The sequence below is a fragment of the Echiichthys vipera genome, assembly GCF_963691815.1.
Source record: "Echiichthys vipera genome assembly, chromosome: 6".
Classification (NCBI taxonomy): Eukaryota; Metazoa; Chordata; class Actinopteri; order Perciformes; family Trachinidae; genus Echiichthys; species Echiichthys vipera.
In genome coordinates this window covers 389,124-399,123 of record NC_139831.1, presented here as the reverse complement: position 1 = coordinate 399,123, position 10,000 = coordinate 389,124, and the positions used below count along the sequence as shown (strand labels likewise).

General features: G+C 51.1%; 1 protein-coding gene across 1 annotated transcript in view; it reads left to right on the top strand.

The window, feature by feature from the left end:
- nfkb1 (nuclear factor of kappa light polypeptide gene enhancer in B-cells 1) overlaps positions 1–10,000 on the top strand; it is a 40,109-nt gene that overhangs the window by 22,989 nt on the left and 7,120 nt on the right. Inside the window, exons 8-17 of the mRNA XM_083914893.1 lie at positions 1–73; positions 720–824; positions 1,726–1,817; positions 2,045–2,183; positions 4,292–4,444; positions 4,518–4,562; positions 4,605–4,658; positions 5,050–5,205; positions 5,969–6,098; positions 6,179–6,293. The exon at positions 1–73 is cut by the window's left edge and continues 86 nt beyond it. Of these exons, the coding sequence (XP_083771019.1) occupies positions 1–73; positions 720–824; positions 1,726–1,817; positions 2,045–2,183; positions 4,292–4,444; positions 4,518–4,562; positions 4,605–4,658; positions 5,050–5,205; positions 5,969–6,098; positions 6,179–6,293 (1,062 nt within the window). The remainder of the gene's footprint in view (positions 74–719; positions 825–1,725; positions 1,818–2,044; positions 2,184–4,291; positions 4,445–4,517; positions 4,563–4,604; positions 4,659–5,049; positions 5,206–5,968; positions 6,099–6,178; positions 6,294–10,000) is intronic.

Genomic DNA, 10,000 nt, shown 5'->3' with positions numbered 1-10,000 from the left:
TTCCTCCCCGACAGCGACGGCGGTTTCTCCAGACGCCTCGAGCCGGTCGTGTCCGAACCGATCTACGACAGCAGTGAGTCCCAACACCGCCGCACGCCGCCGCACATGCTTTTTGTCTACACCTGCCTCGTGTTTCTGACGTTTCAATCCTTACATTGTAAATGCGCTGAAGCTCTGAACCGTCTCAGGATTGTTGTGTCGTCGTCTGGTTTGGTTTCCCTCTTCCTGCTGCGCTGGTCTCCGTCAGTGCAGCTTCCTCTGGTGTGGTTTCCCTCTTCCTGCTGCGCTGGTTTCCGTCTGTGCAGCTTCCTCTGGTGTGGTTTCTCTCTTCCTGCTGCGCTGGATTCCTTCTGTGCAGCTTCCTCTGGTTTGGTTTCCCTTTTCCTGCTGTGCTGGTTTCTGTCAGTGCAGCTTCCTCTGGTTTGGTTTCCCTCTTCCTGCTGAGCTGGTTTCCGTCTGTGCTGCTTCCTCTGGTTTGGTTTCCCTCTCTCCTGTTTAACTCTGACGCGCTGAAGACAAAATGAAGCTGTCATTAATTATCAGTCATGGTTTTGACCCTGAGAGACGTCTGTGGACGGGGCTGTGCGTTCAGACTTTATCGCTCCTGCAGAACTCTGGGTAAATGTTCCAGGTTCCAGGGTTTGTAGCGTCACTTTGAGACGTTGAGGACGTGTTAAACGTGTTAACGAGCTGCTGTGTTTGTGTCTCTGTTCCCTCAGAGGCTCCCAACGCCTCCAACCTGAAGATCGTGAGGATGGACCGGACCGCCGGCTGCGTGAGCGGAGGAGAGGAGGTCTACCTGCTCTGTGACAAGGTCCAGAAAGGTGAGACGCCCCGGGGCCGACTGACCCCGAACATCCAAACACAAACACAAACACAAACTTCAGCAGACAGGACGGTTTTTGAATAGTTTCAACACCTGGACGCCTCAAAAAACGCTTCTTTTTAAGTGTTTGTCCCAGGAAACAGTCGTTTACACTGGTGTAGGGCTTTGGTTTTTACTACTGGAGCGCACCTGTGACGCACGTGCACCTGTGACGCACGTGCACCTGTGGCGCACGTGCACCTGTGACGCACGTGCACCTGTGACGCACACAGATGGTATAAAAACAGATGTAGCGTCTCCGTCAGCTCCGCTCTCTCACCTTGATCTGATCACATTCTCCTCTGGGAGTCTCCAACTTGTCAGACTTTGACTCCTCCTCTTTTCCTCTGTCCTTAAAAGGGCATGTATGTGACGTCGGGGGGGGAGGGACATACATCCATCTGGCTGATGTTTACTGAATTAGCCATATTAGCTAGGAGGTGACGCCCCCTGGAGGTGACGCCCCCTGGAGGTGACGCTCTCCCTGGAGGTGACGCCCCCTGGAGGTGACGTCCCCCTGGAGGTGACGCCCCCCTGGAGGTGACGTCACCCTGGAGGTGACGCTCCCCCTGGAGGTGACGCCCCCTGGAGGTGACGTCCCCCTGGAGGTGACGCCCCCTGGTGGTGACGCCCCTCTGGAGGTGACGCCCCCTGGAGGTGACGCCCCCTGGTGGTGACGCCCCTCTGGAGGTGACGCCCCTCTGGAGGTGACGCCCCCTGGAGGTGACGCCCCCTGGAGGTGACGCCCCCCTGGAGATGACGCCCCCTGGAGGTGACGCCCCCTGGAGGTGACGCCCCCTGGAGGTGACGCCCCCTGGAGGTGACGCCCCCCGTGACGTTTCCTGCGTTTGTGTCTCCAGACGACATCCAGGTGCGGTTCTACGAAGAAGACGAGTCGGGGGCGACCTGGGAGGCTCTGGGAGACTTTTCCCCCACGGACGTCCACAGACAGGTCGGTACCATGACGACCGGCGCCAAAACACGATAATTAGAAAATACGATATTTTACCAAAATAAGTTCAGCGCTTTCAAATGAGTTTGTGAGTTTAATGGAATAAACAGGAAGTCGTCACATTTGTTGTTTATTGTTATTGTTTTTTGTTGTTGTTTGTTGATGTTGTTTGTTGTTTATTGTTGTTGTTTGTTGTTGTTTGTTGTTGTTGTTTGTTGTTTTCTCAGTTTGCGATCGTCTTCAAAACTCCGAAGTATCGAGATCAGAACCTGCAGAAGCCAACGTCCGTGTTCGTGCAGCTGAAGAGGAAATCAGACAACGAGACGAGCGAACCCAAGCCCTTCACCTACCACCCTCAGATCATAGGTGCGTTACTCCACCCGCAGATCACAGGTGCGTTACTCCACCTGCAGATCATAGGTGCGTTACTCCACCCTCAGATCATAGGTGCGTTACTCCACCCTCAGATCACAGGTGCGTTACTCCACCTGCAGATCATAGGTGCGTTACTCCACCCGCAGATCATAGGTGCGTTACTCCACCCGCAGATCATAGGTGCGTTACTCCACCCGCAGATCATAGGTGCGTTACTCCACCCGCAGATCATAGGTGCGTTACTCCACCCGCAGATCACAGGTGCGTTACTCCACCCTCAGATCACAGGTGCGTTACTCCACCCTCAGATCACAGGTGCGTTACTCCACCCTCAGATCACAGGTGCGTTACTCCACCCGCAGATCATAGGTGCGTTACTCCACCCTCAGATCACAGGTGCGTTACTCCACCCTCAGATCACAGGTGCGTTACTCCACCCTCAGATCATAGGTGCGTTACTCCACCCGCAGATCATAGGTGCGTTACTCCACCCGCAGATCACAGGTGCGTTACTCCACCCGCAGATCATAGGTGCGTTACTCCACCCGCAGATCATAGGTGCGTTACTCCACCCGCAGATCATAGGTGCGTTACTCCACCCTCAGATCATAGGTGCGTTACTCCACCCTCAGATCATAGGTGCGTTACTCCACCCGCAGATCACAGGTGCGTTACTCCACCCTCAGATCACAGGTGCGTTACTCCACCCTCAGATCACAGGTGCGTTACTCCACCCGCAGATCACAGGTGCGTTACTCCACCCGCAGATCAGAGGTGCGTTACTCCACCCGCAGATCATAGGTGCGTTACTCCACCCGCAGATCATAGGTGCGTTACTCCACCCGCAGATCACAGGTGCGTTACTCCACCCTCAGATCACAGGTGCGTTACTCCACCCTCAGATCATAGGTGCGTTACTCCACCCGCAGATCATAGGTGCGTTACTCCACCCGCAGATCACAGGTGCGTTACTCCACCCTCAGATCACAGGTGCGTTACTCCACCCGCAGATCACAGGTGCGTTACTCCACCCTCAGATCATAGGTGCGTTACTCCACCCTCAGATCATAGGTGCGTTACTCCACCCGCAGATCACAGGTGCGTTACTCCACCCGCAGATCACAGGTGCGTTACTCCACCCTCAGATCATAGGTGCGTTACTCCACCCGTCACAGGTGCGTTACTCCACCCACAGATCATAGGTGCGTTACTCCACCCGCAGATCACAGGTGCGTTACTCCACCCTCAGATCACAGGTGCGTTACTCCACCCGCAGATCACAGGTGCGTTACTCCACCCTCAGATCATAGGTGCGTTACTCCACCCGCAGATCACAGGTGCGTTACTCCACCCTCAGATCATAGGTGCCTTACTCCACCCGCAGATCACAGGTGCGTTACTCCACCCTCAGATCATAGGTGCGTTACTCCACCCTCAGATCATAGGTGCGTTACTCCACCCGCAGATCACAGGTGCGTTACTCCACCCGCAGATCACAGGTGCGTTACTCCACCCGCAGATCACAGGTGCGTTACTCCACCCACAGATCATAGGTGCGTTACTCCACCCGTCACAGGTGCGTTACTCCACCCGTCACAGGTGCGTTACTCCACCCGCAGATCATAGGTGCGTTACTCCACCCGTCACAGGTGCGTTACTCCACCCGCAGATCACAGGTGCGTTACTCCACCCGTCACAGGTGCGTTACTCCACCCGCAGATCACAGGTGCGTTACTCCACCCGTCACAGGTGCGTTACTCCACCCGCAGATCATAGGTGCGTTACTCCACCCACAGATCATAGGTGCGTTACTCCACCCTCAGATCACAGGTGCGTTACTCCACCTGCAGATCATAGGTGCGTTACTCCACCCGCAGATCATAGGTGCGTTACTCCACCCTCAGATCATAGGTGCGTTACTCCACCCGTCACAGGTGCGTTACTCCACCCGCAGATCATAGGTGCGTTACTCCACCCAGATCATAGGTATGTTACTCCACCCACCACAGGTACGCACCTCTACCCGTCACAGGTACGTTACTCCACCCGTCACAGGTACGTGACTCCACCCTCACTTACACCCTCACCTGTGTGTTCAGATAAGGAGGAGGTGCAGAGGAAGAGACAGAAGACGTTGCCAAACTTCCAGGACTTCAGCGGTCATGGAGGAGGTGGAGGTCTCTACCGAGGAGGTGGAGGAGGTGGAGGAGGTCCTGCTGCAGGTGGAGGACCCGGCTCTGCAGGAGGCGGAGGTAAAATCACGGACAGTTTGGACACGTCAGGAAAACGTAAACGGTCGGCTGATGTGTTTGATTCGTCCTCCAGGTTACTTCCAGGGCTTCTCCACCTACAACTATGGAGGAGGTGGAGGTGGAGGAGGAGGAGGAGGAGGAGGAGGTGGAGGAGGAGGTGGAGGTTTCCCCACAGGATACTCAGCTGGTCTGGGAGGTGGAGGCATCAAACACGGTGAGAAATAACTCTGACATCTTTGTTTTTCTGAGGCTCCACCCCCTCGTTTAAACCTGGCGCCCGCTCTAAAGCGTGTGAACGACGCTCAGGGAGTTTCACCGGCAACTCCAGGAATATCGCGACTTTAAAAAAAATAATCTGACATTTTTGTCACGATCTTTTTACTTTTCTATTGAAATATTGTAACTGTTTTGTCGCAATTATCCGACTTTTTCTCGCAAATTATTCCGACTTTTTTGTCACGATCGTGCGACTTTATTTCTCACATATTGCGTCTTTTTTGTCTCAGTCTTTGTCTTTCTTTCCAAAAATATCGCAACTTTTTTGAATATCCTTAATTCTTACTCGTAAAATAAAAATCGCACTCACATCAAATGTTGTGTCGCAGCCTCCGAGGGCGACGCGGCGAACGACGGCGATCCGGACGATGACTCGGGGGAGTCGGGGGCCGTGCTGAGTGTTTCTGCCCAGCTCGGAGGCCTGGAGGTCGGGGAGAGGAGCGAGCAGGGCGGGGTCCGTGTGGAGGAGCCAGAACCACAGCGAGGTACTTTAACTTTTAATGCTCATTAACGAGATTTAAAAGAATTATGTTTTAGGAAAAACACGATAATTAAAAAAAAAATAAGATATTTAAAAAATATTACGATATTTTAGGAAAATTAGGATATTAAAAAAAAGTGTTGCGTCTCCGTCTGAACGGCCTCAAAAGAAATAAACAATAAGCAACGTACTTTTGTCAAGAACATAAATCGTAGAAGTATGAAAAGTTTTTACAATTTAAATGTTAAAAAGAGAGAAATGTGCAGGATGTGCAAACTGAACATGCTGTAAAACTTCATTCATCTTCAACCGCTTATCCCGGGGTCGGGGTCGTGGGGTGCTGGAGCCGATCCCAGCTGACATCGGGCGTGAGGCGGGGTCCACCCTGGACAGGACGCCAGTCTATCACAGGACACATAGAGACGCACAGAGACAGACAACCATTCACACCTACGGGTGATTTAGAGTCATCAATGAACCCAACACCTGCACGTCTTTGGACTGTGGGAGGAAACCGGAGAACCCGGAGAAAACCCACGCAGACACGGGGACAACATGCAAACTCCCTCAGAAGGGCCCCAGCCGGGATTCAAACCAGGAACCCTCTCCATGTGAGGCGATAGTGAAAGAAACGATAAAATTGATCGAGACGATTGAATGCTGAGTGAAAAAGAAGAGAAGAGGAAAGAAAAGCAGCGATTATTCAGATCTGAGAAGTTGCAGTCGAGTGACTTCTGCATTTAAAAGTTGTCGGTTGTGTTTGTCAGACGAGCGGTCGCTGGAGGCGAGCGGCCGCCAGCTGGAGGCGCTGTTCCAGTACTCGGTGACGGGAGACTCGGCGTACCTGCTGGCTGCACAGCGCCCCCTGATGAGTGCGCAGGACGAGGACGGAGACACGTCAGTAAAACATAAAACTTGTTACAGTTTCAGCGTCGGTTGTTCTTGTGTGTGAAGTGTTCGATTCCCTCCCGTGGCAGTGGGCTCCACCTGGCCGTCCTCCACAGTCAGCAGGAGGCGCTGAAGAGTCTGACTCAGGTCGTCTCCGCTCTGCCCGGAGAGGAAGTGCTCAACATGAGGAACCACCTCTACCAGGTAGACCAGCAAGGATGTGTACGAGTTAGGAAGCAAGGATGTGTACTAGTTAGGGAGCAAGGATGTGTACGAGTTAGGAAGCAAGGATGTGTACTAGTTAGGGAGCAAGGATGTGTACTAGTTAGGGAGCAAGGATGTGTACTAGTTAGGGAGCAAGGATGTGTACTAGTTAGGGAGCAAGGATGTGTACTAGTTAGGGAGCAAGGATGTGTACTAGTTAGGGAGCAAGGATGTGTACTAGTTAGGGAGCAAGGATGTGTACTAGTTAGGGAGCAGGGATGTGAACTAGTTAGGGAGCAAGGATGTGTACTAGTTAGGGAGCAGGGATGTGTACTAGTTAGGGAGCAGGGATGTGAACTAGTTAGGGAGCAAGGGTGTGTACTAGTTAGGGAGCAAGGATGTGTACTAGTTAGGGAGCAAGGATGTGTGCTAGTTAGGGGGCAAGGATGTGTACTAGTTAGGGAACAAGGATGTGTACTAGTTAGGAAGCAAGGATGTGTACTAGTTAGGGAGCAAGGGTGTGTACTAGTTAGGGAGCAAGGGTGTGTACTAGTTAGGGAGCAAGGATGTGTACTAGTTAGGGAGCAAGGATGTGTACTAGTTAGGGAGCAAGGGTGTGTACTAGTTAGGGAGCAAGGACGTGTGCTAGTTAGGGGGCAAGGACGTGTACTAGTTAGGGGGCAAGGGTGTGTACTAGTTAGGGGGCAAGGGTGTGTACTAGTTAGGGAGCAAGGATGTGTACTAGTTAGGGAGCAAGGATGTGTACTAGTTAGGGGCAAGGATGTGTACTAGTTAGGGAGCAGGGATGTATGCTAGTTAGGGAGCAAGGATGTGTACTAGTTAGGGAGCAAGGGTGTGTACTAGTTAGGAAGCAAGGATGTGTGCTAGTTAGGGGGCAAGGATGTGTACTAGTTAGGGAGCAAGGATGTGTACTAGTTAGGGAGCAAGGATGTGTACTAGTTAGGGAGCAAGGATGTGTACTAGTTAGGGAGCAAGGATGTGTACTAGTTAGGGAGCAAGGATGTGTACTAGTTAGGGAGTAAGGATGTGTGCTAGTTAGGGAACAAGGATGTGTACTAGTTAGGAAGCAAGGATGTGTACTAGTTAGGGGGCAAGGATGTGTACTAGTTAGGGAGCAAGGATGTGTACTAGTTAGGGAGCAAGGATGTGTACTAGTTAGGGAGCTAGGATGTGTACTAGTTAGGAAGCAAGGATGTGTACTAGTTAGGGAGCAAGGATGTGTACTAGTTAGGGAGTAAGGATGTGTACTAGTTAGGGAGCAAGGATGTGTGCTAGTTAGGGAGCAAGGATGTGTACTAGTTAGGGAGCAAGGATGTGTAATAGTTAGGGAGCAAGGGTGTGTACTAGTTAGGGGGCAAGGATGTGTACTAGTTAGGAAGCAAGGATGTGTACTAGTTAGGAAGCAAGGATGTGTACTAGTTAGGAAGCAAGGATGTGTACTAGTTAGGAAGCAAGGATGTGTACTAGTTAGGGGCAAGGATGTGTACTAGTTAGGAAGCAACGATGTGTACTAGTTAGGAAGCAAGGATGTGTACTAGTTAGGGAGCAAGGATGTGTACTAGTTAGGGAGCAGGGATGTGTACCAGTTAGGGAGCAAGGGTGTGTACTAGTTAGGGAGCAAGGATGTGTACTAGTTAGGGAGCAAGGGTGTTTGCTAGTTAGGGAGCAAGGGTGTGTACTAGTTAGGGAGCAAGGATGTGTACTAGTTAGGGAGCAAGGGTGTTTGCTAGTTAGGGAGCAAGGGTGTGTGCTAGTTAGGGAGCAAGGGTGTGTACTAGTTAGGGAGCAAGGGTGTTTGCTAGTTAGGGAGCAAGGGTGTGTACTAGTTAGGGAGCAAGGATGTTTGCTAGTTAGGGAGCAAGGATGTGTACTAGTTAGGAAGCAAGGATGTGTACTAGTTAGGGAGCAAGGGTGTGTACTAGTTAGGGAGCAAGGGTGTGTACTAGTTAGGGAGCAAGGATGTTTGCTAGTTAGGGAGCAAGGGTGTGTACTAGTTAGGGAGCAAGGATGTTTGCTAGTTAGGGGGCAAGGATGTGTACTAGTTAGGAAGCAAGGATGTGAACTAGTTAGGGAGCAAGGATGTGTGCTAGTTAGGGGCAAGGATGTGTACTAGTTAGGAAGCAAGGATGTGAACTAGTTAGGGGGCAAGGGTGTGTACTAGTTAGGGGGCAAAGATGTGTACTAGTTAGGGAGCAAGGATGTGTACTAGTTAGGGAGCAAGGATGTGTACTAGTTAGGGGGCAAAGATGTGTACTAGTTAGGGAGCAAGGATGTGTACTAGTTAGGGGGCAAGGGTGTGTACTAGTTAGGGGGCAAAGATGTGTACTAGTTAGGAAGCAAGGGTGTGTGCTAGTTAGGGAGCAAGGATGTGTACTAGTTAGGAGGCAAGGATGTGTACTAGTTAGGGGGCAAGGATGTGTGCTAGTTAGGGGGCAAGGATGTGTACTAGTTAGGTAGCAAGGATGTGTGCTAGTTAGGGAGCAAGGATGTGTTCTAGTTAGGGGGCAAGGATGTGTACTAGTTAGGTAGCAAGGATGTGTGCTAGTTAGGGGGCAAGGATGTGAACTAGTTAGGTAGCAAGGATGTGTGCTAGTTAGGGAGCAAGGATGTGTTCTAGTTAGGGGGCAAGGATGTGTACTAGTTAGGTAGCAAGGATGTGTACTAGTTAGGGGGCAAGGATTTGTGCTAGTTAGGGAGCAAGGATGTGTGCTAGTTAGGGAGCAAGGATGTGTACTAGTTAGGGAGCAAAGGTGTGTGCTAGTTAGGGGGCAAGGATGTGTACTAGTTAGGGGAAAGGATGTGTGCTAGTTAGGGGGCAAGGATGTGTACTAGTTAGGGGGCAAGGATATGTACTAGTTAGGAAGCAAGGGTGTGTACTAGTTAGGGGGCAAGGATGTGTACTAGTTAGGGAGCAAGGGTGTGTACTAGTTAGGGAGCAAGGATGTGTACTAGTTAGGGAGCAAGGATGTGTACTAGTTAGGGAGCAAGGATGTGTACTAGTTAGGGAGCAAGGGTGTGTACTAGTTAGGGAGCAAGGATATGTACTAGTTAGGGAGCAAGGATGTGTACTAGTTAGGGAGCAAGGATATGTACTAGTTAGGGAGCAAGGGTGTGTACTAGTTAGGGAGCAAGGATGTGTACTAGTTAGGGAGCAAGGATGTGTGCTAGTTAGGGGGCAAGGATGTGTACTAGTTAGGGGGTAAGGATGTGTACTAGTTAGGAAGCAAGGATGTGTACTAGTTAGGAAGCAAGGATGTGTACTAGTTAGGGAGTGAGGATGTGCGCTAGTTAGGGAGCAAGGATGTGCACTAGTTAGGAAGCGAGGATGTGCACTAGTTAGGGGCAAGGATGTGTACTAGTTAGGAAGCAAGGATGTGTACTAGTTAGGAAGCAAGGATGTGTACTAGTTGGGGAGCAAGGATGTGTACTAGTTAGGGAGCAAGGATGTGAACTAGTTAGGAAGCAAGGGTGTGTACTAGTTAGGAAGCAAGGTTGTGTGCTAGTTAGGGGTCAAGGATGTGTGCTAGTTAGGGAACAAGGATGTGTGCTAGTTAGGGGGCAAGGATGTGTACTAGTTAGGGAGCAAGGATGTGTACTAGTTAGGGAGCAAGGATGTGTACTAGTTAGGAAGCAAGGGTGTGTGCTAGTTAGGGAACAAGGATGTGTACTAGTTAGGGAGCAAGGAT